This window comes from Pan paniscus, chromosome 20, assembly GCF_029289425.2.
Source record: "Pan paniscus chromosome 20, NHGRI_mPanPan1-v2.0_pri, whole genome shotgun sequence".
NCBI lineage: Eukaryota > Metazoa > Chordata > Mammalia > Primates > Hominidae > Pan > Pan paniscus.
Window position 1 is genome coordinate 61732761 of NC_073269.2, and position 27849 is coordinate 61760609.

Here is a 27849-nt window from a genome sequence, read left to right on the forward strand (position 1 = left end):
TCGCTCTGTTGCTCAGGCTGGAGTGCAGTGGTGCGATATCGGCTCACTGCAACCTCCACCTCCCAGGTTCAAGAGATCCTCCTGCCTCAGCCTCCCGAGTAGCTGGGATTACAGGCATGTGCCATCACACCCGGCTAATTTTTGTATTTTTAGTAGAAACAGGGTTTCCCCATGTTGGCCAGGCATGGTCTTGAACTCCTGACCTCAGGTTATCCGCCTGCCTCGGCCTCCCCAAGTGCTGGGATTACAAGTGTGAGCCACCAAGCCCAGCCTAAACCGACTCTAATTTAAAAGGGCATGTACTATTCAAAGCTTTGAAACTTCTCAGGAGAAAACGAGGACCCGTCTCTATTTAGGGAGTCTGTCCTAAGAGATTCCCCATCCCCCCCCGCCTGGAGCCAAGGATCAGAAAATGAGGCATCAGCGACTGACAGGACAAGGTTTATTGGGGGTCCTGGAAACACTGGGGAGAGGGACGAGGGGGCAAGGTCGAGGCTCACAGGGGCACCCCCTAGCCAAGTGCCCCCTTCCCCTAGGGATTGGGAGGAAGACAGAGACAGACAAACCAACAGAGATGGAGAGAAAGACCAACGGATGCTACGGAGAGAGGGAGGGAAACCCCAGTGTCCACCACCTCCCACTCAGATGAGTTCACAGGATAAAGAATTGCGTGGACCGGTCCACACGCTACAGGAAAAGAGAGGAGTGTCTGCCCTATTCACTCTAAGGAAGGTGGCAGGCCACAGCCTAGACCAGCCCATTCCATGTGATGGGGGTGTGTGCATATAGATCAGTCCATTCTACTGGGCAAGGGGATTTCAGGTCAGTCTATTCTAGTGTTTGGGGTGGGGAAGATCGTTAGGGCCGATCCATTCCACAGTCGGGGAGGGGGGATTCGAGGGCAGGGGGCATCTACCCTGGTCCCTCTTTCAGCACAGGGAATGAAAAAGGGGAAAGGCAGATTTCGGCTATATCCATTTTCTGGGGTCACCAGTGACTCTGGTGGGTGGCATTTGGAGGGATCTAGGAAAATTCAGGGACATGCTCCCTCCACATTCTCCAGATCAAGGTCGTTAGGAATGATGGCTCTCAGGGAATGGGGCAGTCTTCCCTTGGTGGGGGTGGGTGCCCATCTTTTATTATTAGGGCTCTCAAGATGAGAGGTACTTGTGGAGACCCATTGCTCACTGCAAAGTCCCCATGTCTTGGGGACTTAGGGCTACCCACACTCATTCCAGGGACCTCAGGCTCAGGAGTCTCTCCCTAGATTTGGGCTCCCCTGCCCCAGCTAAGGACCCTGTTTGTTTGTGGTCCCCCAGCTCCGGGGCCTTTGTGGGTTTTTGGTGGCCCCCACCTCTCCAGTCAGGGTCCCCTCATTTCAGGGCCTGCGTCTGGATTTGGATTTGGAGGGCCGGGGCCTCACGCGCAGTCCCGAGGTCCCCTGGTCCAGGCCGAGTCCAGGTGGCTGGGTGGAGGGCAGGGCGCACGCAGCCTGGCAGTCAGTCCATGCCCCGGTGCAGCTTCAGGTGCCTGGAGAGGTTGCTGAGCGTGATGAAGCCCTTGCCACAAATGTGGCAAGGGAAGGGCCGCTCGGTGCCGTGCAGCAGCCGGTGGCGCTTGAGGTAGCACTCGTGGCGGAAGAACTTGCCGCACTCCAGGCACGGGAACGGCTTCTCGCCAGTGTGCACCAGCACGTGCCGCTCCAGGTCTCGCGGCGAGCGGAACAGCTTCTCGCACTCGGAGCAGCCGAAGATCTTCTTGCCGCGGCCGGAGCCAGACGGTGGTTCCCCGGACGCCGGTTCCCTTTCCCGGGCCGCGGCCGCCGCCTCCTCCCCGCCGCCCTCACCGTGGCTGACCCGCCGGTGCTCCTCCAAGGCGGCCAGCGCCGCGTACAGAGCCCCGCAGTGGCCGCAGCCGTAGGTGGCCGGGCCCGAGTGGGCCTCCAGGTGACTGGCCAGGGCCGCGGCCGACGCAAAGAAGGTCCCGCAGTCGCACTGGTACAGGGTGTCTTCCGAGGGCTCGGCGGCCGCCGCAGGTGCAGGCGCCTCCCCACCGCCCTCGGGGAGCAGCCCCCCGAGCTTGGGCACGCCGCCCCCCGCGGGGCCCAGGAGCAGCCTGCGGTCCGAAGCCAGAGGAGCGTCGCCAGCCTCCGCAGCGGTGCCTTCGCCCGCCGTCTCGGGCCCTGCGCCTGGCCCCGCGGCCCAGGCCTGCGCTGGGGGCGCGCCCGGGCCCTGCAGGTCGTGCGTCAGCTTGTGCCGCTCCAGCAGCGCGGGCGCGTTGAAGTCGCGCTCGCAGCGCGGGCACTTGAAGGGCTTCACGTCGGTGTGCGCCGCCCAGTGGGCCGCCAGCTCGCGGCCGTGGTCGAAGCGCCGCGCGCAGGCGCCGCACGCAAATGGGGGCAAGGAGGCCGCGGCCGCAGCTGCCGCTTCTGCCAGCCCCCAGCTGCCCAGACCCGCGCCTGCCCCCTCGGGGCCCTCTCCGCCGCCGGCCCCTGAGCCCCCGCACACCGAGCAGGGCCCCACATTGCAGCAGACGGAGCAGGGCGCACTCAAGGCGGGCAGGCCAGGGCCGGGCTGCAGGGGAGAGGGGAGAACCCCACGGTGCTGGCGCTTGAGGTGGCGGCCCAGGCTGGAGCGTGAGGAGAAGCGGAGCTCGCAGACCAGGCAGCAGTAGGGTTTCTCACCAGTGTGGACGACCTAGGGGTGCGGGAGGAAGGGCACAACGTCAGGGCTGAGAACCTAGCCCGGACAACGGATTCCTGGACTCCCAGAGGGTTGTGGCACAAGCTCTCTGTCACACCTACAGGGCCATGATCTAGGGAAACGCTCGTCCTATCACTCTCTGCTTGGGGTCACGGTAGATTCTTTCGGTCCTTAAAAAGACCATGTCCTGGCTGGCCATGGTGGCTCACGCCTGTAATCCCAGCACTCTGGGATTGCATAAGCCTAGGTGTTTGAGACCAGCCCAGGCAACACAGGGAAACCTTGTCTCTACAAATAATTTTAAAAACTAGCTGGACACGGCACACTCCTGTGGTCCCAGCTACCTGGGAGGCTGAGCCAAGAAGTTTGAGGCTGCAGTAAGCCGTGACCATGCCACCACATTACAGCCTGCATGACAGGGTGAGACTGTGTCTCAAAAAAAACAAAACAAAAAAAACCACGACTGGGTGCGGTGGCTCACGTGTGTAATCCCAGCACTTTGGGAGGCTGAAGTGGGTGGATCATTTGAGGTCAAGAGTTCGAGACCAACCTGATCAACATGGTGAAACCCTGCCTTTACTAAAAATACAAAAATTACCCGGGCCTGGTGGCGGGCACCTGTAGTCCCAGCCACTCAGGAGGCTGAGGTAGAAGAATCACTTGAACCCGGGAGGTGGAGGATGCAGTGAGCCAAGGACGTGCCACTGCACTCTAGCCTGGGTGACAGAGCGAGACTCTGTCTGAAAAAAAAAAAAAAGCCCGGGTGCGGTGGCTCACGCCTGTAATCCTAGCACTTTGGGAGGCCGAGGCGGGCGGATCATGAGGTCAGGAGATCGAGACCATCCTGGCTAACACGGTGAAACCCCATCTCTACTAAAAATTCAAAAAATTAGCCGGGCGTGGTGGTGGGCGCCTGTAGTCCCAGCTACTCAGGAGGCTGAGGCGGGAGAATGGCATGAACCCAGGAGGCAGAGCTTGCAGTGAGCCGAGATCGCGCCACTGCACTCCAGTCTGGGCGACAGAGCGAGACTCCGTCTCAAAAAAAAAAAAAAAAAAAAAAAAAAAAGAAATCACTATCTGTGGCTAATGGCTATACTGGACAGTGCAGCTCTAAAGTGACACAGCAGCCAGCCCTAGCAGGGTGTGTCTTCTCCCTTGTCAAGCCCTGCTATCCCGAGCCAGTTATCATGAGCTGAATACAGCCCTTAGGTGTGTTAGGGCAGAGAAGTGATTTTGAACCGAATCCGGCTACTGCTCAGAGTTTCTCCCACTGAACGCTTTTCACACATACAGATCCAGGGAATCACTTCCAAGTCTAGGGAATCGAATCTCCCAGGAGGGAGTCCAGGAATCTGTATTTTTTTCTGAGGCATTGCCAGGCTTGTAGACTGTGTAAAACCGTGCCTTAGAGAGGTTTTTTGTATTGATATTTGTCCTTGTTGATTTAAGATTTTGGAATAGCAGAGAGAGATTTGTGAGTATGGTAATGTCTTCCTGGAGGCCTGTGAGGAGAAGGGTGAGGCTGGATGAGAAAGAGTGCAGTGCTTGATTAGTAATGTCTGCCAGGGGCACAGATCTGAAGAAGGAACAGGAAGTGATGTTCATTTGCCTTTCTGGCTCCAGACTGGATGCACCTGCTGTACAGTGTGGGTGTAGGGATCTCTATCCTCTTTGTCACTAAATTTATTCTCTCTCTACTCTTTTAACACAACAAGATTATGCTGGTCCCAGGGCCCTTGTACATGCTGTTCTCACTGCCTGGAATGCCCGTAGGTCTATTTATCTGTCAGCTCCTTGGAAACCCTTCCCGGAATCTGGCCCCCTGGCTCATCAGTGATCCTCTTCCACCCTCCTTCTTTAAAGCCTATGGCTCATAGCACACTTAGTGTCTACATATAACTTGAGTGTTGTCTGTCTCCCCACCAGCTAAGGACGATAAAAATAGCGACCACATTGGTTTTGCTCACAGCTGTATTTCCAGGGTCCGGCACTCTCCAGACTTCTCCTGAGCCACACTTTCTGCTTCTCCATGCTCCAGTCACATTGGCCTTCCTCCAGTTCCTCCAAAGCCTGCTTTGCTTCCTTGAAAGTACACATCTTGTTCCCTGGATCCGGAAAGCCTTGGACCCCAGAGGCAGATCATTCCTCACCTTTTTCTCGGGAAAAGCATCCCTGACCCCATCCCCGATCCAGACTGCTTCAGATCTCTCTTGCATTAGCCTCAGAATATGGTTATCCTCCATCCTCAGACGTCTCGGCTGCAGCCTAACATTGATTAACCTGGTTGTTCAGTTCACATCTCCCACATTTGACTCGAGGCCATACAAAGGGTGGACTGTATCTGTTTTGTTCCCTTAGCTATTTTTTCCCCCAGAGAGCCTAGCACTGTATCTAAATACAGTAGGTGCTCATGAAATGGTTCAGTTGAATCACAACCTACTGGTGGGTGGGGGTGAGGCCCCTCAGGGGACTGTCAATTGTTGCATCAAGCTAAGGAGCTCCCCTTTCATCCTAAGGATCAAGGGATTTAAGCAGGGGTCACCTGGTCACTCTGTGATAGATGCAGAGACTGGACATGAGGGAGAGAGACAGGAAGGAGGGAGACCACTGAGAATGCCGGGGCCAACATTCAGGATGTGAAGTCCTGAACCAAGGCAGATGCATGGGGACAGAGAGGACAGCCAAGTGTGAAAGACCATCCGTAGATGCCTGGTTTTCTTCACCCTGGTTGTGCAAGTGTCTGGCACATAGAGTGTGACCTAGCCCGTCCCATCTTTCACCTTACCTCCTTCCACCCCAACCCCACAGTCTCCCATCACTTCCTGGAACACAGCACACTCCTTCCTTCCTCAGGGCCTTTGCACTTGCTGTTCCTGCTGCCTGGAATGCTCTTCCCAGGGAGGATTCCTCACACTGCAGGTTGGCTCAAGTATCACCTGCCCTAACCTTCCCCACCCTGTCTGAAGTAGCCCATAGCTCTCCTCTCTTTACTCTCACACATTGATTTGTATTTTTTGTTTGTTTGGAGACTGAGTCTCGCTCTGTCGCCCAGGTTAGAGTGCAGTGGTGCAATCTCACCTCACTGCAACCTCTGCCTCCCGGGTCCAGGCGATTCTCCTGCCTCAGCCTCCCAAGTAGCTGGGATTACAGGTGCATGCCAACACGCCTGGCTAATTTTTGTATTTTTAGTAGAGACAGAGTTTCACCATGTTGTCCAGGATGGTCTTGATCTCTTGACCTCATGATCTGCCCACCTCGGCCTCCCAAAGTGCTGGGATTACAGGTGTGAGCCACTGTGCCTGGCCAGTATTTTTTTCTTAAAATTTCCTTCCTATCTTTTTCCAGAACATTCTTGCCAGCATACTTGCTTTCTTGCTTCTTGTCTACTTGGCTACTGACCACCTCCAAAAGAAAGTAAGTTCTCTGAAGGCATGGAATTTGCTTTTGCCTTGGCAACACAGCCGTTTGGTGCAGGGAAAGCTGATAGTCAATGAATAAAGGAATTAAGTATATAACTGATAATCAATGAATAAAGGAATTAAGTATACACCTGATAAACCTATGTCTTAAAACGGTAAGGAAGGAAAGGATAAACACTAGATTGCAGATGCTGGTGCGTGCACGCGGGGTATTGGCAGGGAGATGGGGCCAGGAGGAGCCTATAGATGGGGAAATTTACTATGAATGTTCCAGTTCGTGGGTTGCTGGTTACTGAATGAGAAATAGCGCATGCTTTCAAGGGTCAGGGTGCTTTGGTAGGGAGGGAGGGACATTTTCTAATGGGAGGAGGCGGGCGCCTAGGCCTTGGGCCAGCTTCCTTTTGCCCAGAGTACAGTGGGGCGCGGGATCCCACCGTAGTCCTGACCAGGGAGGCCAGCCTAGGGCCGGCCTGTGGGACTCACCTGGTGGTGCAGCAGGCCGGTGGAGTCGCGGAACCCCTTGGGGCAGGCAGAGCAGCGGTAGGGCCGCTCCCCGGTGTGCGAGCGCAGGTGGTTGGCTAGGTTGAAGCTGTGCTTGAAACCCTTGCCGCAGCGCGGACATGCGTGGGGCTTGAGCGCTGTGTGCCGGGCAAAGTGGCGCCGCAGGTCTGAGCGGTAGCGGAAGCTCTTGCCACATTCACTGCAGTGAAACGGGACCCTGGGGGCGGCAGCGGCGGGCGGTGCTGGTGCAGGGGTTGGGGCGGGGACGTCATCCATGGTGGCGGGGAATACAGTGGTATGTGGGGGCTCTCTCTGGAGTAGTGGGGAGACAGAGGAGCAGGTGAGGGGGTCGCCTCCCCATCAGCTCTCTCCTCCCAGGTTCCCAGACCCACCACCTGTCCCCTGGGAGACCCTCCCACTGCCCACCTCTCTAAGCCACTCTCATTGTTCTTTAAAATCCTCCTACTCTCTTAGAAACCCTTCTCTCGCGGCTCCACTCCTCTGGCAAAATCTTCCTAATCACTTCACAGTCTCCTCACTCCACGGAGTGTTTTTAAGCCTCTCCTCGCTCTTCGCCAATGCGCGGCCACTGCTCTCTGTGCCCCTCCCACTGTAATTTAAGCCTCTCCCACTCCTCCTTAAGTCCCACCTACTCCCTTCAAAGTCCCCCACAGTGTTCCCTGAGGATCTTGTATTCTTTGCCAAGCCCTTTTCCTTCCAAAAGGCCCTCCCACTCCCCTCTAAGCTCCTCCCACTCCTCTTCCAGGATGACCACTTAGCGAATGGGAGGGCAAACATTTGGGGCTAAGCACACTGGAGTCATCCTTGCAGGGAGACCACAATTAGTCCTGTAACATCAGATAATAAAAACTCTTCATCTGTAAAATGGGAATAGTAGTACCTACCTCATGGAGTGGTGGCGAGAATTAAGTAAAATTGTGGCAATAAATGCTACGTGCCTACTTAAGCTGGTGCACAGCAAAGACGCAACAAGTAAGCTGTTTGGATGACTATTATCCCGTAAGTTCCTCCTGGATTCCTCCTTAAGTCCTACCATGATTGCTAAGTTATTTGACTTATCTAAGCCCCTCTTGGGTCCACTACGACCCACTTCCAAAACTCCACCCAATTTTTCCTTTAAAGAAGCCACATCCTTTCTAAGACTCTCCACTGGACTCCCGTCACCTTCTCAGGCCTTCTCTACGAAGTCTATTCCCATCCCCTGCAAGTCCTTTCCAATTCATTATAAAGACCTGATAGTTGCATTAAACCCCTCCAAATTACACCCTTAAACTCCACCCCCCTCACTAGGCCTACCTACTTCTCTAAGCCACACCCCAGACAAACTCCATCCCTTCTACTCTAAACTCCTCCCTCCTGCTTCCTGGGCTCCCTTTACCCAACCAGCCTCAATGAGTTTCCCTCCACCCCTCAATCCAGGGCCTACCCACCATTCCTTCTGAGCCACGCCCCTTTATCAAACCCCACCTCTTTGCCTAAGACCCTCCCATTTTCTATCCAGACTCTCCCTCCTCCACGCCCCTCCCACTTCCACTCTAAGCTCCGCCCAACTCAGGCTCCTCCCAGCCCTTGCTCCGCCCCAGCAGCCACTAGGCCCCGCCTCCTCCTCCACCCCGCAGCCTGAGGAGCGGGCCCCCCCCCCTCTTGCCCAGTCTGCTCCAGGCCCCAGGCCCCGAGAGCCGGCCTTTTGTGCCCCTCCCCCTGCCCCTAAAAGGTGCAGCCCTGGGCGCCCGGTTGGGGGGCAGGTGGGGCAGGCCCCGGAGCCAGGCGAGTCCACCTCGCTCGTACGGAGCGTTGGTCCTGGAGACCCGGGGCGGCCCCGCGAGGCCGGGGAAGTCCGTCGGCTTTCCTCTTTAATTACTTACACCTCCCTCTGGGCGCCGACATTTTGGGCAGCGGGGGCAGCGTCACTTCCACCCGGGGGGCCCCTCGACTTCCGCCTCAGCTCCCTTCCCCCGCCGTACTCCCCCCTTCTCCCGCCCTCTTGGCTCCCCTTCCTCATCCCCGCCCTTCTCCCTCTTTCCCTTTCCTCTCCCAGCCCTGGAGGTTGAAGAAGCCAGGCCCGCGCCATCTTGGGTGAGGGCAACGGGAAGGGGCGGGGCTTAGGGACACGCACGGCGCCGTACAGACTAAGGGCAAGGAGCTGAGAGCGCGGCGGCTTCTCCGTGGGGACACTAGGCGATGCTAACGTAAATGAGAGCAGATACTATTTCTTTTTCACAGCCTCGGACTCCCCCGATTAGGATGTACAGTTGGACTAGGGAAAAAAAGAAAGCGAAGTGCGCCAACTGCAATACAGAGCTGGAAAAGACCGGCACCATCTTATCCACTTAGCCCTCCATGGGCTTCGAAGCCTCTCCGGTGCCATGTTAATTACGGGCACTGGGCAGCCATTTTCCCGCTCCTCATCGTTCGGTATCTGTCTTTGATTGGGTCACCCGACTGTGTGCTTTGTGAGAGGAAAGGCGTTTCGAGGTGGTTAGGGATGTGGTGCTGGGTTATTTCCCAATGGGGACACACCAGGGCCGCCGGTGCGCAGGCGCGGCTTCCGGGCGTGGCCGCGACCGGTCGTTAGGACCCAGCGAGTCCCCTTTGTTTCCCGCGGGCGCGCAGGCGGGCGGGAAGGGCAGGAAGGGAGGGGCCCGGCGCTTCTCCGAGGGGCGGGGCCGGCACCGCGCGCCGCCGCCCCCGCCTCGCCGCCGCCGAGGGGCAGGGCCCCCTCACCCCCTCCCCTTCCCACGCGCCGGCCCCGTTGCCCCCGCGCGCGCGCACACTCGCGAGCCCCGGCGACATGCAAATGAGGTACCCGAGAGGCGGGGGGCGCAGGCGGGAGGGGGAGTGTGGGGGTAGGGGAGGCCGGGCCGCGCGCTCCCGGAGCGCGCCTCCAACACCTGTTCCTGCTCCCGCGCTCGCGCCCCGCGAAGCCGTCCGGGCGCGCGCGCGCAGACCCCCTTCCTGGCAGCCCCCGCCGCCCGCTTACCCGGCGCCGCTCATTGGCCGTCGCCCCCGCAGGGCCCGCCCCGCGCTTGGGCTTCGCAGCTCGGGGGCCGATGGGCGCGTCAGTACCGGGGCGAGGGGACGGGGAGGGTCGGGGGACCAGTCTCCCCCTTTCCACCGTTCGAAAGACCAGACTCCTAGACTAGGCTACCCCGTGGGAGCGAACCGTATGGAAAGGTGGTTGCTCCTCTCTGGACAGCAGTCTATGTGGCTGTTAAAGGGGGGGGGGGTGCAGGGGGGCACCTACAGCACCTGCTTCCAGCTGCACCTGTGCCTCCCCTTCTCCTCCGTTACACCCCAATCCCATGCTCCCAGTATCTGAGTGGGCGCCGGGAAGATGGTGGTGGCGTTGGTGAAGTTTATTGAGTGCTTACTGTGCACCAGGCAGTGTTCGAGGGGCATTTTAAAGCCCACTGTCTCATTCGATTCTCCTGACAACCCTGGTTTATTCACTTTTCAGAGGAGGAAACTGGCAAAGTCAATTGCTAGTTACAGGCAGAGCTGAATTCAAACCTAGGACTGAGCCCTCGTAATGTCCCCTTTCCTCCTTGGGTTTATTTGTTCTCCATTCTCTGGGACATTCGGGTCACAAGACCTGTTTCCAGTTTTGGCCCTGCCATTTACTGGCAGAGGAACTTAGGCAACTGACTTGGCTTTCCTGTGCCTCAGTTTCCCCATCTGCAAAATGGGACAGATATGCCCTATTCAGAGGGTTGATGTGAGGCTTAGCTGTTCTGATAACAATGGCTAATGTGTCCTGAAAGCTTCTGTGTATGAACACTTTGTGGTTATTATGCTCATGGCATGTCTGGGCAAGTACGTAGAACTATGTGTCCCATTTTGCAAAAGTCTTGATTAAGGCTTAGAGAAGCGAACACCTTGCCCAAGGCCACGCAGAGAGTAAAGATTTGAACGAATGATGTCTTGACTCCAGGGCCCAGGCTCTTAACATCGCAGATGTGTTTCCTCATCCAGGAATCAGGGTCAAGTATCACCTGGGACCAGTCCCTTTTTTCCACTCCGGAACCCCTTCCCCACTTCTGCCAGTCAGCAGGGAGGGATGAGAGCATTCGTGAGGCCTCTATGGCTCTGGAGTTTGATGGGCTCTCCGTTTCAAGGATCACAATACTGGTCTGCACTCTCAGTTGGACTCTATCCTCTCTGGAAGGTTTTTTTTGGGGGGAGGTGGGGAGGGGTGTTGCTCATGTTGATCTTGAACTTCTAGATCCAGAAGGAGAGTTAGGGAGGCATAGGGATGTCTGGTGGAGCTCAGGGAAGTGCCTGTTTATCAGCTGATATAAGATCATCTCACTGTTTTACCCACCAGCATAGCTAAAATTGTGTATCTGGATGAATGTCAAACACACCTTTGTCAAGAGACTTGGAGAGAGGGATGGGCGAGGTGTTGGGGGACACAGGGGTGCTCTAGACCCTGTGAGCACTGACTCTGCCCCTCTCTCCTCTTAGCTGGCTCCAGTGCCCAGACCCAAGCCCCCCACTGCTCAATGGACACCCCCAGCCCAGACCCGTTGCCTTCGCCTTTGCCCGGGGAGGAAGAGAAACCTCTGGCCTTACCTCCTCCTGTTCCCCGGGGCCGCCGAGGCCGTCGTCCTGGGGGAGCCACCTCCTCAAATCGGACACTCAAGGCCTCCCTTCCTCGCAAACGGGGCCGCCCCCCCAAGTCAGGGCAGGAGCCCCCACTGGTGCAGGTGCAGGGGGTGACAGCCCCAGTAGGCAGCAGTGGTGGGAGCGACCTCCTCCTGATCGATGATCAGGGTGTGCCCTATACGGTCTCTGAAGGTTCAGCGGCTGGGCCTGAGGGCTCTGGCCCCAGGAAGGCCCCACACTTCTGCCCGGTGTGCCTGCGGGCCTTCCCCTACCTCTCCGACCTGGAGCGCCACAGCATCTCGCACTCAGAGCTGAAGCCGCACCAGTGCAAGGTTTGCGGCAAGACCTTCAAGCGCTCCAGCCACCTGCGGCGGCACTGCAACATCCATGCCGGCCTGCGGCCCTTCCGCTGCCCGCTGTGTCCCCGCCGCTTCCGCGAGGCGGGCGAGCTGGCGCACCACCACCGCGTGCACTCGGGGGAGCGCCCGTACCAGTGCCCCATCTGCCGGCTGCGCTTTACAGAGGCCAACACGCTCCGGCGCCATGCCAAGCGCAAGCACCCGGAGGCCATGGGGGTACCCCTGTGTGCACCAGATCCAGGGTCTGAACCGCCGTGGGACGAGGAGGGCATCCCGGCCACAGCAGGGGCCGAGGAAGAGGACGAGACAGAGGGGAAAGGGGAGCCGGCCTGACCCACACCCCCGGCCATCGCTCCCTGGGCCAGGTTTAGAGCAGGGAGTTTGGCTGGTGCTGGGCCTGAGCCAGGGGGCCGGGACACCCTTGTTTCTGGTGGTCTTCCCGTTGTGGGAGCAGGTGGAGGGTGGAGACCTAAACTTTTGGGTCCAGCTGCCTTCAGCCCCCCTCCCCCAGACTAACAGACCCTTGGAGGCAGGGGCTGTGGAAATAAATCTCTGCCTGCTGGCTGCCTGTGTGTGTTCCGTGCCGGGATGCCATCCTCTCCTGCCTTCAAATGTTCTTCCTCGGCTACACCGTCCTGTCGGGAGTGCGGGGAATTGGAGAGGACCCCACTTCCTGTGCCTCATGAGCGTGGTGCTCGCCAAAGAATGGTTTTGGGGGGAACCTTGGCCCCTTCCCCGTCTCCATCAGACCCCAAAGTCCAGAGGTCCCTCGGAGTCCGCGGGGAATTGGTTCCGCGAACCTCGCAGATACCAAGATCTGGGCATACACAAGTCCAGCAGTGGGCCCTGCGGAACCCGCGGATGTTGGAAAATCCGCCCTTCGTATACTGTATGTTCCACCGGTGTTTGGGTGAAAAAAAGTCCGCCTCTCAATGGACCTGCAGTTCAAACCCCTGTTGTTCAAGGGTCAGCTGTATTCCCAGTACACATCCAATCTAACTAAAAACATTGAACCTTCCATGCAGACCTGACTGTAGGTCCGACCGCCTCTCTCCTAGCCAATTCCCAGAAATTCTGCAGCCACTTTGCCCCACCTCCTTGTCCTGAGGACCTACTGTTTGGAAGGAAAAATTAAGACAAAGGTATGAGCAGAACTGACGGTCTGGGTAAGGTTTAGAGATAAGGGGTGTGGCTTGGGGCGGGGCTAAGGAGCGAGGGGTGGGGCTGAGATTGCGGGGCAGTTAGGCTGGGACCTGGGGCGGGGGCTTAGAAGAGGGTTAGAGTTGGGTGGGGCTTAAAGAGGTTTAGGGGTTGGTCCGCAGAAAGTGAGAGCGGTTTAAAGAGGATGGATAGAGTTGATCTAATAGAGAGTAGGGGCTTGGAGCTGGGGAAGAACAGGAGGAACTGCGTGAGAGTGGGGCAAGGAGGACGGATAATGTTTTTTTTTGAGACAGGGTCTCGCTCTGTCATCCAGGCTGGAGTGCAGTGGCCCTATCACCGCTCACTGCAGCCTCGACCTGCCAGGCTCAAGCGACCCTCCCGCTTCAGCCTCCGGAGTAGCTGAGACTACAGACGGGCGCCAGCATATTTAGCTAATTTTTTTTTTTTTGAGACGGAGTCTTGCTGTCGTCCAGGCTGGAGTGCAGTGGCGCGATCTGGCTCACTGCAACCTCTGCCTCCCGGGTTCAAGCAGTTCTCTCCCTCAGCCTCCCGAGTAGCTGGAATTACAGGCGCCCGCCACCACGCCTGGCTAATTTTTGTATTTTTAGTAGAGACGGGGTTTCACCATCTTGGCCAGGCTGGTCTTGACCTCCTGACCTCGTGATCCACCCGCCTCGGCCTCCCAAAGTGCTGGGATTACAGGCGTGAGCCACCGCGTCCAGCCTAATTTTTGTATTTTTTTTTTTTGTAGAGACGGGGTTTTGCCATATTGCCCAGGCTGGTCTTGAACTCCTGTGCTCAAGCAATCCGCCTGCCTTGGCCTCCCAAAGTGCTGGGATTACAGGCGTGAGCCACCACGCCAGGCCAAGAGAACGGATTTTAAGGTGAGGGGCGGAGCTTATAATAATTCAGCTCTGAGGTGGGCGTGGTTCAGGGCCGAGGGCCGGGGGCCGGGGCTTAAAGGAGAAACTCTGAGGGAACAGGGTATTAGAGGTGGGACTTAGAAGGTGCTGAGGGGGGCGCACGACTGCTATGGAGGCGGTGGGGAGAGAAGGAAGTACTTAATCTAAGGGAAGTTCCTGGGAGAGTGGAAGCTTAGCAGGAGGGGCTGAATGGGTCTGGGTTTGGCTGTTTGGGATGGGGCTGAGTTGGGAGCCGGGATTATAGCGATTATATGAGCGGGCAGTGTCAAGTGTGGTAAATCCATGGCTCTTGACCAGCATGCAGCAGAATCAGAGTATTTCAAAACACGGATCCCTAGACCCCCAACCCCAGGGCTTCTATTCCGCATGGTCTGAGCAGGCAGCCGGATGCTGCTGGCCTCCCAACTATCCTTGACAACCACCGATTTAAAAGAATGCTTTAGAGGTGGGAGGCACTCAAAAGTCACGAGGTGCAACTTAAATGCTATGGGGTGAAGGGGCGGGGGCTTACATGCAAGGGGCGTGGCTTGGATGGAGGGGGCGGGGCTTAGGGAGGGGTGAAGTTCCAGAGAGTGGGAGCTTGGAGAGGGGGAAGAACAGGAGAAACTGCATGAGGGCGAGGGGAAGAAGACAGATTTTGAGGCAGTAGGGGGCTTATAATCACGCTGTGAGATGGGCGTGGTTCAGGGCCAGGGGGCGGGGCTTCAGTGTGAGACCCGAGCCGGAGGTGTGGCTTAACCGGACGCCCAGAGCGTGTCGCGGGGTTCCCGGAGAAGAGGCGGGCATTCAAAGCGCAGGCGCACCTGGCTCAGTTCGCCCACCGGAAGCGGCCCGGGCTTTCACCGCTCGCGTCCCCGAGTCAGTGCGCAAGCGCATTTCCCCCCTCCTGGTCCCCGCCACCGCCTCCTCTTTCCGATCCTCCACGCCGGCGCCTCGGGAACGGGCGCGACTTCCGCTTCCGGGCGGGCGGGCAGGCGGGCGGTGCGGGGCTGCCGGGGAGGGGGGAGGGGGCGGCACTTCCGGTCGGGCCCTCGGGTCTCCCCGGAGCGGCGGCGCCTCCTCCGCCTCCTCGGCCTCCTCCCGGCGGAGACCCCGGCGCCGGTGAGTGACGGGGTGCGTGGCCCGGGGGCCCGGGTGCAGCGGGGGCGGGGGGCCCCGCCCTGGCCCGCTGTGGTCCCCAGAACGTCCCCCAACCCCTAGCAAGTCAGTGCAGCTCCCGCCGGGCCCTTGCCAAGGGACCCCCAATCACTGCTCCCCGGTAGGACCACTGCAGATAGCTCCCCCATGAACGCCCCCAGCTAGGATGACTGCCAAAGCGCTTTCATTCGTGGCGATCCCCTAAACGGCTGCCAGGGCCCCCAAATGATACCTCCTCGTAGGATCCCCTCCACATAGCGCTCCCCGTCATTGCTTCCTCCAGGTCAGCCTCCAGATGCCATCAGCATTGCCCCTCCCCATGTAGGGCAGCTGCTCGTGAACCCTCTTATTAGTATCCTCTATATAATTCTCCCCAGAGTGTTTCCTTAGTGCCTTGCAGCAGAACTGTCCCCCGTTATCTCTGTCCATACAGCAATAGCCCCCAATGGCCCTGACCACCTCCCTCCCCAGCAGAACGCCCCTTCGTGGGTGTGAAAATACTTTCTATTCTGGTCAGCACCAAGAATGCCTTTTTCCCTTCTGCAGGTCCTCCAGTGATTCCCCTTAAGAATGCCCCTTTCAAAGCCACCCCCCCATCGCAGCGGCACAGCTCCCTCTAGAGTTCCTTCACACTCACATCCTCTCCCGCCTCAGGTAGAAATATCCGCCTGCTTAGCTCCAGGCTCCCATGAAATACTCCCGTACCTCCTCTCACCCCACCCTCATCGCGGTCAGCCCGTCTTCATTGCTTCTGCCACAGAACAGTGTCCCGCAGTGACGCGGTGAAGCCTTCCTTCCCAGAATGTGCCTCATCCTCTTCCTATGGCGTGAACAACTGTTGCCCTGACCTGCAGCTTCTCACCCAGCTCTCAGGCTATCGTCCTGGACTCCCTAGGGAAGACCCTGGACTTCACTAGGGTGTGACTTCTTTTCTCGTAGGCATCCCTTCTGCGTTGAACGCATATTCACTATTCTAGCTGAAGGGTATAATATACAGCCACGAAGGGGGTCGATACACACCGTGTTCTCACTGTGCGGGGTCTCAGTCTAGTTGATCAGACACGAGTCGACAAAGATACACGGGGTTTTGTGGGTTCTCTGAGAGCCTGATGAACTACTTTAGAGGTGAAAGCTGAATTACGAGAGGCAGCTTAGCCATGCAAAGATCTGGGTGAGCACGCAGCAAGAACAACAAGTGCAAAGGCCCTGAAGTGGCGGTGAGCACGGTGAGTGGAGGAGCAGCAGGGGAGGCCGGTGAGGGTGGAGTGGAAGATTTGAAGGCAAGAACAAGAGGAAGGAAGCTTTGGTCTCAAAAGGCTTTGGAGGTGAGGGCACTGGGATAAATTATCTAGCCTTTGTCAGCTCTACCGAGCCCAGAATGTTCTTCATTCATTCATACGTTCATTCGTAAACACTGGTCGAACAACTGTTTAATGAGCACCTACTTTACATTGGGGGTACAACAGAGAACAAAATAGACAAGAATCCCTGTCCTCATGGAGTGGATATGCTAGTTGAGGGGGCAGATGATTAAAAGACAAAATACAGGCCAGGCGAGGTGGCTCATGCCTGTAATCTCAGCAGTTGGGAAGGCCAAAGTGGGAGGATCGCTGGAGGCCAGGAGTTCAAGACCAACCTCGGCAACATAGTGAGACCCTGTCTTTACAGGAAAAAAAAAAAAAAAAAGCTGGGGGTGGTTGGTGTGCACCTGTAGTCCCAGCTATTCAGGAGGCTGAGGTGGGAGGGCTGCTTGAGCCCAGGAGTTCGAGGCTGCAGTGAAAAAAAAATAAAAACAAAAACCAAGAGTATATGTGCGTGTTCAGAATATCATGGGATAAAGAGATAGACCTGGGGGGCTGTGGTTCAGGATGGCCTCCCCCAGGATTTTCCTATGTCTTGTCATCTTGTCCCTCCCAAAAGCCACACACCAAAAAGTTATACAAGAGTAAAAAGTCCCCTTCTCCTGGACAACTGTGGCCCACTGGGGGGCTGCTCTTAACAGCGCCCCAACCCCAGGAGCGAAGTGATTAGGAGGATGAGCCCTGGATTCCACTGGGGTTCACAGCTTTGAGCAAATCACTCCCTCCTTTCCTAGCCTCATTCATTCACTTCTTCAAACAAAAATGTATCAAGCCAGGAACTGTTGTAGGTCCTGGGGATGGAACAGTGAGCAAGAGATAAAAATCCTTGCCTTCAGGAAGCCGATCATCTGGATGGGGAGACCAACAAAATCAAGGCAAAGAAGTAGATTATGTGAGGTTATAAATGATGCTGAGCAGTAAGGAGAGAAATGAAGCAGGGTTAGGGAGATGAGGATGTGGGCCTGGGTGACAGGTCATTGGTTACTGAGAGGCTCATTGAGAAGACAGTTGACCAAAGATGGGGAGGAGGTGAAGGAGTGAGCGAGATGGTTGCCTGAGAGTCAGAATATTACAGGCAACAGCAACAGCCAGCGCAAAGGCCCTGCAGCAGGAATAGAGTGGGCACATGGGAAGAGCAGCCAGGAGACTGTGGAGGTCATTGTAAGGACTGTGGCTTTTTTTTTTGAAAAGGAGTTTCGCTCTTGTTGCCCAGGCTGGAGTGCAGTGGTGTGATCTTAGCTCACTGCAACCTCTGCCTCCCGGGTTCAAGTGATTCTCCTGCCTCAGCCTCCCGAGTAGCTGGGATTACAGGCATGTGCCACCACGCCCAGCTAATTTTGTATTTTTAGTAGAGATGGGGTTTCTCCATGTTGGTCAGGCTGGTCTCAAACTCCCGACCTCAGGTGATCCGCCTGCCTTGGCCTCCAAAAATGCTGGGATTACAGGCGTGAGCCACTGTGCCCAGTCAGGACTGTGGCTTTTGAATGAGATGGGGTTACTGTTTGGTTTGGGACCGAGGATAGACATGCTTTGGTTATAGTCCTCCTGTCAGTAAAATGGGAATAATAATAACACATTTGTTGTGAAGTTTGAATGAAACAAGCCACATAAGGCACCTAAGTACAATGCTTGTTAGAGGTCAACAAATGTTGGTGACTTGTTCTGGTCTTGGGTCAAGCCAAGAGACTTGGGATTTGTTGGCAGGGAGATGGGTGGAGCAATGCATGTTTTCAGTATGAAGTGGGATGGGGGGGGGTCCTCCTTCATTTTGGAGGGAGAAATACTGAAAGACAGCATGTGATGGGACTCTGGAGTCTTGCTGCCTTTCTTCAACCACTGGCCCTGCCACTAGTTAACAATGTGACTTTGGAAGTTTGTTTGTTTGTTTGTTTTTGAGAAACAGAGTCTCACTCTGTCACCCAGGCTGGAGTGCAGTGGCGTGAGCTCACTGCAACCTCTGTGTCCTGGGCTCAAGCAATTATCCTGCCTCAGCTTCCCCACTAGCTGGAACTACAGGTGTGCACCACCACACTCGGCTAATTTTTTTATTTTTAGTAGAGACGGGGTTTCACTATATATTGGCCAGGCTAGTCTCGAACTCCTGACTATAGTTGATCCACCCACCTTGGCCTCCCAAAGTGCTGGCATTACAGGCATGAGCCACCATGCCTGGCCTGACTTTGGAAGTTTAATTTACCTCTCTGGCCCTCAATCTCTTCCTTTGTATTTCAGAGTCAATGCTTGTAACCATCTTCTAGGGTTACTGGGAGGATTCGTTGAGCTCACACACATCAGAGTTACAAGAGTGCTGGGCTGGTAGAAAGCACACATCCAGTGTTATATGCGCACGTTACTCTTTATTAACAAACCAGAATTTCATCACAAGGCAGCGTTGTTGCAGCAGAACGGCCCACAGTCTGGCATCAGAAAGACCTGGAATCAGTTACCTGCTTTCCTCTTTATTGGCCACATGACCTTGGAGGAATGCCTTCCCCATGCTGCTCCTCAGTTTCCCCACTTATAAGATGGGCCCAGTCATGGTACAGGACTGTGCTGCCTCCAGGCAATAACAAATATCAAACTGGTCAAACAATAAATGTGAACCGTTAATACACTTGCTGTGGGACTCCTGTCCCTTGGTGGTGGTGGTGGAGGGGTGGGTCCCTCCCCATCATGCTTCTCTCCGCATAAAACCCTCCTATGACATCCCCTCTTAAAAAGATACCAGTTTAGGCTTGAGTTGTATGAAAGAGGGAATGTTTCTGGTTTCCTAGTGGAGATTATCATGAGCCTGATCAATTCTGTCCACCACTGATGTATCCCCTTCAGCATCTCCACACCCTGCCCTCAGTGCCCTCCTCATAACATCACTGTCCCCAGAATTGCTTCTCCCAGGAATTCCTGGGATCATTTAGCTCCATTTCTGCTACATGTCCCCCTCCGTTCCTCTGGGAGTTTGATCAGCTTAGTCTCATCACTTTGTTCATTCCACAAATATCAAGATAGACATTCACAGCTGTGCATTTCCCTCTGAGCATTGCTTTGGCTGCACCTCCTCAGCTTTGGTATGTTGTGTTTTCATTTTCATTAATTGCTAAGCAGTTTTTTTGCTTTTTGTTTGTTTGTGTTTTTGAGATGGAGTCGAGCTCTTGTTGCCCAGGCTGGAGTGCAGTGGCACGATCTCGGCTCACTGCAACCTCCACCTCCCGAGTTCAAGTGATTCTCCTGCCTCAGCCTCCCAAGTAGCTGGGATTACAGGCGCCCACCACCAAGCCTGGCTAATTTTTGTATTTTTAGTAGAGACGGGGTTTCGCCATGTAGGCCAGACTGGTGTCGAACTCCTAACCTCAGGTGATCCTCCCGCCTTGGCCTCCCAAAGTGCCGGGATTACAGGTGTGGGCCACCGCACCTGGCCAGCATTTTCTAATGTATGATTTCTTTGTGGACCCATTGGTAATTTAGGAAGGTGGTGTTTCCTTTTCACATACCAGCAGATATTTGTCAAGCACCCACACTGGGCCAGGTGCTACGCTAAGTGCTGGGGTCACAGGGGCGAGCAAGACAGGCCAAGTCCTTGCTTTCCTAGAGGGGGGCCAAACAGTAAACACACAGAAAAGGAATGACATGAGTTGGTGGCAATAACTATAATGAAACACCTGCGGCTGGATGAGGGACTGGAGAGTGATGGGGTGGGGAGTGCTGAGTAGAGACCCAAGGAGGCTCCAGAGGGAGTCTTGTTGAAATCTGGCGAAGAACACTGTAGGCAGAAGAGAAAGTAACCACCACCCTCTCCCACCAGGCCCCTTGTATAGACACCCCTCATAACCCAGAAGACATCCCTAAATAAAGCTCTTATCCTGATAGTTCTCCCCTCACCTTTGTTCACTCAGGGAACAGCCCAGTGAAACACTGCTGTGGGGGCAAGGGTGGGAATGGGGTTCAAGCCCATTGATCCAGACTCTTACTCCGTGACCATGGCAACTCACTTTGCCTCTCCATGCCTTAGTGCCTTAGTTTTCTAATTTACCCAACGGCGGGAACAGCTGCCCCTATTTAGAGTTGTGGGGAGTCAGTGAATTAATATGTGTAATGTGCTTAGAACCGTGGCGGGCCTCTAGGAGATGTCCAATCAGTGACAGCTATGATTAACCTGTGCTCTAGTGGAGACAAGCTAGTCAGGGGCTTCTTTCCCCAAACACTCTTGCCCTCCCTCCCCATAGTGCCCTAAATCACCCCCTATTCCCTGCATCCTTATGGCCTGTGTTTGCCTCCCTGGCCAGTCAGCCCCCTCCAGAGCTGTCTCCCCAACTTAGGTTCCACCTACAGCCTTCCAATTACCACCCCAGCCACGCCTGTCCTCTTTCCGGAGATCAGATTAAACGGAGGGGGTGTGAAGGGCATGGGATGTTGAGTCTTGTCCAAGGACAAGGACACCCGGAGCTGGAGACTAAAAATATCTCACTCCAGGATGGCGTTTGGGGTGGGGGTGGAAGAGACACTCACCCCTCACCTGTGGGAGGAGAGAGCAGCCCGATGGATAGAGGATAAAGGGTCCAGGCCTTGGTAGGAACCCCCTTGACCCCCATAGTGGGCTGGGCTTAGAGCCTGGCCCCCATCGGGTAGGGATGATGGACAGGAAGCGGGTCAGACCTCATGGGCCCTTCACCCACTCACCCTCCGCCCACTTGGTGGAGGTGCTTCCCCAGGCCAGCAAGTAGACCAAGAACTCGGAGATCAGTTACGGGTGCTGAGGGTCTGGTGTGGTGTGGGGTACACACACGGATACCTGCCATCTGGAATGAAAAGTCGTGTAAAGGAGGTGCCAGAGAATGATGCCGGGGGTGGAGGGTCAGGAGAAGCCCCACTAAGGGCAAGGACATGGGGGGCGGGGGTCAGGAGAAGCCCCACTAAGGGCAAGGATGGAACTCAAGCTCCCTGCTCCTGTTGCTAGGCTTAGCCCAGGTGTGTGATGTCATGGATGGTACAAATAGCTCAGGGGGTTGAATGCGTTCTGCTGATGCATGTGTTTCATTACGTTCTGTTCCAACCCTGTTGAATCTCCCTGCGGTATAGGGGTCCCCCCATTTTAAACATGGAGAAAGTGTGGATCCCAGTGGAGATGGGATTTGAACCCAGGTCTGTCCAAGCCCAGGGTCTGTGTTTTGATTGTATCAGACCACCTTCTGACTATATGCCAGCCCCCTTGCTGGAATTTGTTTCTCCCAGGCAAGCAAATTCTCCTTTCTACCGTCTATTAATATTAAAAGAGTGCACTCCCCATACTGACTTTTTTCAGTTCTCTAGGCTTGTCCTGACTTCCCCATTTCTACTACTAGTAGTAACAGTGATAACAGTATCATGTCTTCAATTTTTTAATTTTAGTTTTTAGAGCCAAGGTCTTGCTCTGTCACCCAGGCTGGAGTACAGTGATGTGATCACAGCTCATTGTAGCCTTCACCTCCCGGGCTCAAGCAGCTCTCCTGCCTCAGCCTCCCAAAGTGCTGGGATGACAGCTGTCAGCCACTGTGCCCAGTCCATACCTTCTATGTACTGAGTGCTTACAGAGTGCCAGGAACCGCCCCCTAAGAGCCTTGCACATATGTGTGTGTTGAATCCTCACAGTCCTGTGAGGTAGGCATGTGCTTTGTGGTCCCCAGGTGTAGATGAGGAAATGGAGGCACAGAGAGGTTCAGTCACTTGCCCGTGGCCACACAGCTAGAAAGTGGCAGGGCTTACATTTGATTCTGGCCCCAGAGTCCTCCCTCCTAATTACGCTGATAGAAACTGTGATTCCCCTTATCATTATGCTCATTTTAGGATAAAACCTGAAGGGATGAGGACGGAGGGCTGTGGGTGGGGTAGGGTGCAGGAGTATGGAGAGACAGCAGAGAGTCTGAGAGGGTTTGGAAAGAAAACTGAGTCCAGAGGCCCCCAGGATGCTTGGACAATTGGAGTCTGAAAAGGAGAGAAAGTAGAGACGGCCCAGGCCAGCGCGCTGGCTCACATCTGTAATCACCCAGCACTTTGGGAGGTGGAGGCTGGAGGATGGCGTGAGTCCAGGAGTTTCAGACCAGCCTGGGCAACAAAGCAAAACCCCGTTTCTACAAATAATAAAGTAGAGGGCCTGCAGGTGGTGTGGAGGAGAGGGTCCCCTCTACAAAGCTGTGTCAGGACCCCAGAAAAGATGGGGAGAGATGGAAGGAATTAGAGAAGGAAAAGAGGTGGGGAGTGGGTGGGAGTTGAGAACACAGAGAGGGAAGGTGAAGGTGAGTAGGAGAGTCCTGGGGCCAGGGAGCCAAGAGGAAGGGCCGCCCTTTGGGGTGGACAGGCAGAGGCACTGGAAGCCTAAACCTGGAAGGCGAGGGGGTGATCCGCACAAGGATGGATGAGTGGGCGCACAGCTCCCTTCACCTGCGGGGAGACCCAGCGCCGCGGCCGTGTCCTCAGCCCCGTCCTCCTCTTCACAGGGTCTCCCGTCTCCCACCCGCCGGAGATGGAGGCGAACCCAGCGGGCAGCGGCGCCGGGGGTGGCGGGAGCAGCGGCATCGGGGGCGAGGACGGGGTGCACTTCCAGAGCTACCCCTTCGACTTCCTGGAATTCCTCAACCACCAGCGCTTCGAGCCCATGGAACTGTATGGGGAACACGCCAAGGCGGTGGCGGCCCTGCCCTGCGCCCCCGGCCCCCCGCCGCAGCCCCCGCCGCAGCCCCCTCCCCCGCAGTATGACTACCCGCCCCAGTCCACCTTCAAGCCCAAGGCGGAGGTGCCCTCCTCGTCCTCGTCCTCGTCCTCCTCCTCCTCCTCTTCGTCCTCCTCGTCGTCATCTTCGTCCTCTTCCTCTTCCCAAGCCAAGAAGCCCGATCCGCCCCTGCCGCCCGCCTTCGGGGCGCCCCCTCCTCCCCTCTTTGACGCTGCTTTCCCCACTCCGCAGTGGGGCATCGTGGACCTCTCGGGACACCAGCACTTGTTTGGGAACCTGAAGCGAGGAGGGCCCGCGTCCGGGCCGGGGGTGACGCCTGGGCTGGGCGCTCCCGCGGGGGCCCCAGGGCCGCTTCCTGCCCCCTCGCAGACCCCGCCAGGACCCCCCGCGGCGGCGGCCTGCGACCCCACCAAGGACGACAAGGGCTACTTCCGGAGACTGAAGTACCTGATGGAGCGGCGCTTCCCCTGCGGCGTGTGCCAGAAGTCCTTCAAGCAGTCCTCGCATCTGGTCCAGCACATGCTGGTGCACTCGGGGGAGAGGCCCTACGAATGCGGCGTCTGCGGCCGCACCTACAACCACGTGTCCAGCCTCATCCGCCACCGCCGCTGCCACAAGGACGTGCCACCGGCCGCGGGGGGCCCGCCCCAGCCCGGCCCCCAGCTCCCGCCGCTGGGCCTCCCAGCACCCGCTGCCAGCGCTGCCACCGCCGCCGCCCCCTCCACGGTGTCCTCGGGCCCTCCAGCCACGCCCGTGGCGCCTGCCCCCTCCGCAGACGGGAGCGCCGCCCCTGCTGGTGTTGGGGTGCCCCCTCCTGCCACCGGGGGTGGCGATGGCCCGTTCGCCTGCCCACTCTGCTGGAAGGTTTTCAAGAAGCCCAGTCACCTCCACCAGCACCAGATCATCCACACGGGCGAGAAGCCCTTCTCCTGCTCCGTGTGCAGCAAAAGCTTCAACCGCAGGGAGAGTCTGAAGCGCCACGTGAAGACGCACTCGGCCGACCTCCTGCGCCTGCCCTGCGGCATCTGCGGGAAAGCCTTCCGCGATGCCTCCTACCTCCTCAAGCACCAGGCGGCCCACGCGGGGGCGGGCGCCGGGGGGCCTCGGCCCGTGTACCCCTGCGACCTGTGCGGCAAGTCCTACTCGGCGCCGCAGAGCCTGCTCCGCCACAAGGCCGCCCACGCCCCGCCCGCTGCCGCTGCGGAGGCGCCCAAGGACGGGGCGTCCTCGGCCCCGCAGCCCCCGCCCACCTTCCCCCCGGGCCCGTACCTCCTGCCCCCCGACCCTCCCACCACAGACAGCGAGAAGGCGGCGGCGGCCGCGGCGGCGGTGGTGTACGGCGCTGTGCCCGTCCCGCTCCTGGGCGCTCACCCGCTGCTGCTCGGCGGCGCGGGGACCAGCGGGGCGGGAGGCTCGGGCGCCAGCGTCCCGGGAAAGACGTTCTGCTGCGGCATCTGCGGGCGCGGCTTCGGGCGCCGCGAGACCCTGAAACGCCATGAGCGCATCCACACGGGCGAGAAGCCGCACCAGTGCCCCGTGTGTGGGAAGCGCTTCCGCGAATCCTTCCACTTGAGCAAGCATCACGTGGTGCACACGCGCGAGCGGCCCTACAAGTGCGAGCTCTGCGGCAAGGTCTTCGGCTACCCGCAGAGCCTCACCCGCCACCGCCAGGTGCACCGGCTCCAGCTGCCCTGCGCCCTGGCCGGGGCAGCCGGCCTCCCCTCCACCCAAGGCACACCGGGGGCCTGTGGGCCCGGGGCCTCGGGCACGTCTGCAGGGCCCACCGATGGGCTGAGCTACGCCTGCTCGGACTGCGGCGAGCACTTCCCGGATCTCTTTCACGTCATGAGTCACAAGGAGGTCCACATGGCAGAGAAGCCATACGGCTGCGACGCCTGCGGCAAGACCTTCGGCTTCATCGAGAACCTCATGTGGCACAAGCTGGTCCACCAGGCCGCCCCCGAGCGCCTGCTCCCGCCCGCACCCGGCGGCCTGCAGCCCCCGGACGGCTCCAGCGGCACGGATGCGGCCAGCGTGCTGGACAACGGGCTGGCGGGGGAGGTGGGGGCGGCCGTGGCGGCACTGGCAGGGGTGTCTGGGGGTGAGGACGCAGGCGGGGCGGCGGTGGCAGGTGCTGGCGGGGGTGCCAGTTCCGGCCCCGAGCGCTTCAGCTGTGCCACGTGCGGCCAGAGTTTCAAGCACTTCCTGGGCCTCGTGACTCACAAGTACGTGCACCTGGTGCGACGGACCCTGGGCTGCGGCCTCTGCGGCCAGAGCTTCGCGGGCGCTTACGACTTGCTCCTACACCGCCGCAGCCATCGGCAGAAGCGGGGTTTCCGCTGCCCGGTGTGCGGGAAGCGCTTCTGGGAGGCAGCCCTGCTGATGCGCCACCAGCGCTGCCACACGGAACAGCGGCCGTACCGATGTGGCGTGTGCGGCCGAGGCTTCCTGCGCTCCTGGTACCTGCGGCAGCACCGCGTGGTGCACACTGGCGAGCGGGCCTTCAAGTGCGGCGTGTGCGCCAAGCGCTTCGCGCAGTCGTCCAGCCTGGCAGAGCACCGGCGGCTGCACGCTGTGGCCCGGCCCCAGCGCTGCAGCGCCTGTGGCAAGACCTTCCGCTACCGCTCCAACCTGCTGGAGCACCAGAGGCTGCACCTGGGCGAGCGCGCCTACCGCTGTGAGCACTGCGGCAAGGGCTTCTTCTACCTGAGCTCCGTGCTGCGCCACCAGCGCGCCCATGAGCCGCCGCGGCCCGAGCTCCGCTGCCCCGCCTGCCTCAAGGCCTTCAAGGATCCCGGCTACTTCCGTAAGCACCTGGCTGCCCACCAGGGCGGCCGGCCCTTCCGCTGCTCCTCCTGCGGCGAGGGCTTCGCCAACACCTACGGCCTCAAGAAACACCGCCTGGCGCACAAGGCCGAGAACCTCGGGGGGCCTGGAGCAGGGGCGGGCACCTTGGCCGGGAAGGATGCCTGACCGAGGGGTTCCCATCCCACTCCCATCAAAAGCCCCCTTCTGGACTCCCACCTCCCAGGACTGATCAGACTCTTCCCCCCTCCTCGCTGTTGCCCCATCCTTCAGAACTTCAGACGGACTGGCGACCTTCAGGGCGCACGCCCGACAGGCTCAAGACTGAATCACTCCCATCCTCGATCTCTCTGCCCTCCCCTCATCCCATCAGACACTGAACCCTATCCTCCGTCCAATCCTCGTTTGTGACCCGCATCAGCCCCCGCCCCAGCAGCACTCTGCCCCCAGTAAGTTTTGGCGGAGATGGGTCTGAATCGCCCCTCCCCCTCCTTAGGAATCTGGCTGGACAGTGGAGTATGAGCAGAGTTGGGAGGGCACAAGGGAGTGCTGGGTGCTTTTTGGGGTGGGGGGGTGGGGGGCGGGGTGGCAGACGCGGCTTGTACAAAGCGGAGAATAATAAATCTTACCATGAGGGCCGCTGGAGTCCATCCTTGCATCCCACCCAGGGAGAGTGGGGATCACATGGTGGCAAAGCACAAAGTTAAAACTTGTTTCCTCTGCAGTTTTGATGCCGGGCGCCTCTGTCTCTCACTCACTCTCATTCAACAGGGACTTACTGAGGATTTGCTGTATTCCCAGCGTTAGTCTGAGCTGGGCAAATGGAGATGGACAAGACAGGTAAGTGTCTGCTCTCAGGAACTGACTTAACATGCCCCGACTCTTCCCCTTCCTGATGCTTTCAGCCTTTGTTCACTCCACCACCACTTCCAGAGGCCTCCTGCCTGCCAGGCCCTGAGCTGGGCACTGGGGAAACAGATGAATTGGACGTGCCCCTTGGCCTCAAGTAACACGAAAGAGAACTCCCATCTGGCTGCCGTGGCTGCCTCACAACCATGTGCAGACTGATGGTCATGATACAGCTCCCTCTTAGCACTTGTCCTCCAGGATAATGATTGGGAGATTCAAAAGCCCGTTCACAGCTCATGTTGGCTCTGGGAACAGCGAGATGTATGCCTGGCAATGTGTGTTTAGTTATCTCATTTGTTAGAAGAAGGGCCTGGGGTCCTGAAGAACAAAGGTGCTCCAGGGACATCTCAAAAATCCACAGAATTTGGACTCCAGGCCAGGCATGGTGGTTCACGCCTATAATCCCAGCACTTTGGGAGGCCGAGGCGGACAGATCACTTGAGGTCAGGCGTTTGAGACCAGCCTGGCCAAAGTGGTGAAACCCCATCTCTACTAAGAATACAAAACTTATCTGGACATGGTGGTGGGCGCCTGTAATCCCAGCTACTCAGGAGGCTGAGGCAGGAGAATCACTTGAACTCAGGAGGCAGAGATTGCAGTGAGCTGAGATCGCACCACTGCATCCAGCCTGGGCAACAGAGTGAGACTGCATCTCAACAAATAAATAATTTGGACTTCAGTCCCAGAGTACTTCAGTACAGAAACTTGAAGATGAGGCCAGGTGCAATGGCTCATGCCTGTAATCCCAGTACTTTGGGAGCCCAAGGCGAGCAGATCACCTGAGGTCAGGAGTTCGAGACCAGTCTGGCCAACATGGTGAACCATCCTTTCTACTAAAAGTACAAAAATTAGCTGGGCGTGGTGGCATGCGCCTGTAATCCCAGCTACGCGGGAGGCTGAGGCAGGAGAATCACTTGAACCCAGGAGGTGGAGGTTGCAGTAAGCTGAGATTGCGCCACTGCACTCCAGCCTAGGCGACAAGAGCGAGATTCCATCTCAAAAAAAAAAAAAAAAAAAAAAAAAGGAAAAAAAGAAACTTGAAGATGAAACTAGGTAAGAGCGCTGCTTGGGTGAGTCCTGTGTGACCCATGGGAGAGCAGCTACCCTGTGTGGCTCCATGTTTTAATGCTGAAGACCCAGCATGAGACAGACGTTGTGCCAGTGCCTCCAGGGTTCAGGGTTCAGCAGTAACATGGAAATGGAGCCTCACAGTGTAAGGGACTTGGATGTATCACTAAGGCTTGAG

The 27849-nt window shown here is 57.4% G+C and overlaps 3 protein-coding genes across 10 annotated transcripts; 2 read left to right on the forward strand and 1 right to left on the reverse strand.

Annotated features, from left to right (window-relative positions):
* Nucleotides 1-425: 425 nt before the first annotated feature.
* FIZ1 (FLT3 interacting zinc finger 1) lies at nt 426-9768 on the reverse strand. Of its 3 annotated transcripts, none has more exons than XM_034946049.3 (3): nt 9624-9768; nt 6605-6934; nt 426-2696 (listed from the first exon to the last, which is right to left on the reverse strand). In XM_034946049.3, exons 2-3 carry the CDS (start codon nt 6896-6898, stop codon nt 1500-1502), a joined length of 1491 nt encoding a protein of 496 aa, XP_034801940.1. In that variant the 5' UTR covers nt 6899-6934; nt 9624-9768; the 3' UTR covers nt 426-1499. The 3 variants fall into 3 exon arrangements, with proteins under 3 accessions (XP_034801940.1, XP_034801939.1, XP_034801938.1); XM_034946048.3 differs by lacking the exon at nt 9624-9768 and adding an exon at nt 8509-8656; XM_034946047.3 differs by lacking the exon at nt 9624-9768 and adding an exon at nt 7528-8115.
* Nucleotides 8745-12171, forward strand: ZNF524 (zinc finger protein 524). Of its 3 annotated transcripts, none has more exons than XM_034946053.1 (2): nt 8745-8832; nt 11108-12171. In XM_034946053.1, the coding sequence occupies exon 2, from the start codon at nt 11146-11148 to the stop codon at nt 11938-11940; it is 795 nt and encodes a 264-aa protein (XP_034801944.1). In that variant the 5' UTR covers nt 8745-8832; nt 11108-11145; the 3' UTR covers nt 11941-12171. The 3 variants fall into 3 exon arrangements, with proteins under 3 accessions (XP_034801944.1, XP_034801941.1, XP_034801942.1); XM_034946050.2 differs by having other exon boundaries at nt 8775-9058; XM_034946051.3 differs by lacking the exon at nt 8745-8832 and adding an exon at nt 9134-9445.
* Nucleotides 12172-12561: 390 nt separating this feature from the next.
* Nucleotides 12562-27639, forward strand: ZNF865 (zinc finger protein 865). Of its 4 annotated transcripts, none has more exons than XM_055104221.2 (3): nt 14671-14792; nt 15589-16054; nt 22657-27639. In XM_055104221.2, the coding sequence occupies exon 3, from the start codon at nt 22683-22685 to the stop codon at nt 25860-25862; it is 3180 nt and encodes a 1059-aa protein (XP_054960196.1). In that variant the 5' UTR covers nt 14671-14792; nt 15589-16054; nt 22657-22682; the 3' UTR covers nt 25863-27639. The 4 variants fall into 4 exon arrangements, with proteins under 4 accessions (XP_034801937.1, XP_034801936.1, XP_054960196.1 ...); XM_055104220.2 differs by having other exon boundaries at nt 14687-14792; nt 15375-16054; XM_034946046.3 differs by lacking the exons at nt 14671-14792; nt 15589-16054 and adding an exon at nt 12562-12749.
* The last annotated feature ends 210 nt before the right edge of the window (nt 27640-27849 follow it).